This window comes from Eimeria tenella, genomic scaffold, assembly GCF_000499545.2.
Source record: "Eimeria tenella Houghton genomic scaffold, Eth_scaff4519, whole genome shotgun sequence".
Taxonomy (NCBI): domain Eukaryota; phylum Apicomplexa; class Conoidasida; order Eucoccidiorida; family Eimeriidae; genus Eimeria; species Eimeria tenella.
The window spans coordinates 1-1234 of NW_013545446.1; the positions used below are offsets into that span (position 1 = coordinate 1).

General features: G+C 53.3%; 1 protein-coding gene across 1 annotated transcript; it reads right to left on the minus strand.

The window, feature by feature from the left end:
* Positions 1-558: 558 nt before the first annotated feature.
* On the minus strand, positions 559-830 carry ETH_00037340 (uncharacterized protein; the record flags this gene model as incomplete). Its single annotated transcript, XM_013380154.1, has 1 exon — positions 559-830. A coding segment is annotated over one exon (272 nt), but the record flags the coding sequence as incomplete, so codon positions are not given.
* Positions 831-1234: the final 404 nt, after the last annotated feature.

Here is a 1234-nt window from a genome sequence, read left to right on the forward strand (position 1 = left end):
GGCGGAGGCGCTGCGGCTGCTGCTGCTGCTGCAGCAGCAGCAGCAGAAATCCCCAACATTTCGAGAAACTCCGACTCTTTTATTATTCTAATGTGGCCCCCCTTTTGCTGCTGCTCTGCTGCTTTCCTAAACTTCGCCCCCATCTCCACGGGCCTCCCGTCTTCTAAGACAGAGCCCACCACCAGCAAGTCCGTGCGCCCAGAGACCTGCGCCCCAAACCCTAAACCCTAAACCCTAAACCCTAAACCCTAAACCCTAAACCCTAGAAACTGAGTCTTGAAGGCCATGTAAAGCCTGCACGGCACAGCGCTCTTACGTGCAGGGCTGAAGTCCACGCGATAAGCCCTAGACACCCGAATGCCAAGGCCTAAACCCTAAACCCTAAACCCTAAACCCTAATTCATAAACCCTAAACCCTAGACCCCGAAACCCAAATCGCAAACCCTAAAGACGCACGAAGCCGCTTCAGCGGCTTCGTACGTAGCATGAATAGAGGCCAGCGCTTCCAATTTAGGAATGAGGGTTTAGGGTTTAGGGTTTAGGGTTTAGGGTTTAGGGTTAGGGTACCGCCGTGGTGACGGAGCCGCCGTTCTCTAGAATTTTTTCTACAGCTTCTTCTCGACTCATTTGCTGCAGCACTCCTGTCAACACAACCTTCTTTCCGCACAGTTTGCTGCTGCTGCTGCTGCTGCTGCTGCTGCTGCTGGGTTTGGTTTTAACTTTTTTGGGGGACTTCTGGGTGGCTGCTGCAGCAGCAGCAGCAGCAGCAGGTTTGCTGCCCTCAGCAGCAAACGGCAGTTTGCGTTTCTTTGTGGAGGAAGTGGGAGAGCCTTCACCGGAGAGCACAAACCCTAAACCCTAAACCCTAAACCCTAAACGCTAAACCCTAAACCCTGATCCCTTAGCTCTAAACCCTAAACCCTAAACCCCTTCTAAACCCTCGGCCGCTTGATGCACCTTCACTTGAGTCACACAGCCTTCTGTAGCTAAACTTTCAGCCCCCTACATTAGATCTAAACCCTAAACCCTAAACCCTAAACCCTAAACCCTACTTTTACCTTCTTGTTTGGCTGAGTGTGGCTCGTTGTCGACACTCATAGCTGCGGGCTCGCTGCCAGCATTTGCTGCTGCTGCTGTTGCTGCTGCTGCTGTTTCTGCTGCTGCTTCCTCTGCCGCCTCCTCCTTTGCCTCGGCGTCAGCAGCAGCAGCAGCAGCAGCAGCAGCAGCAGAAGCA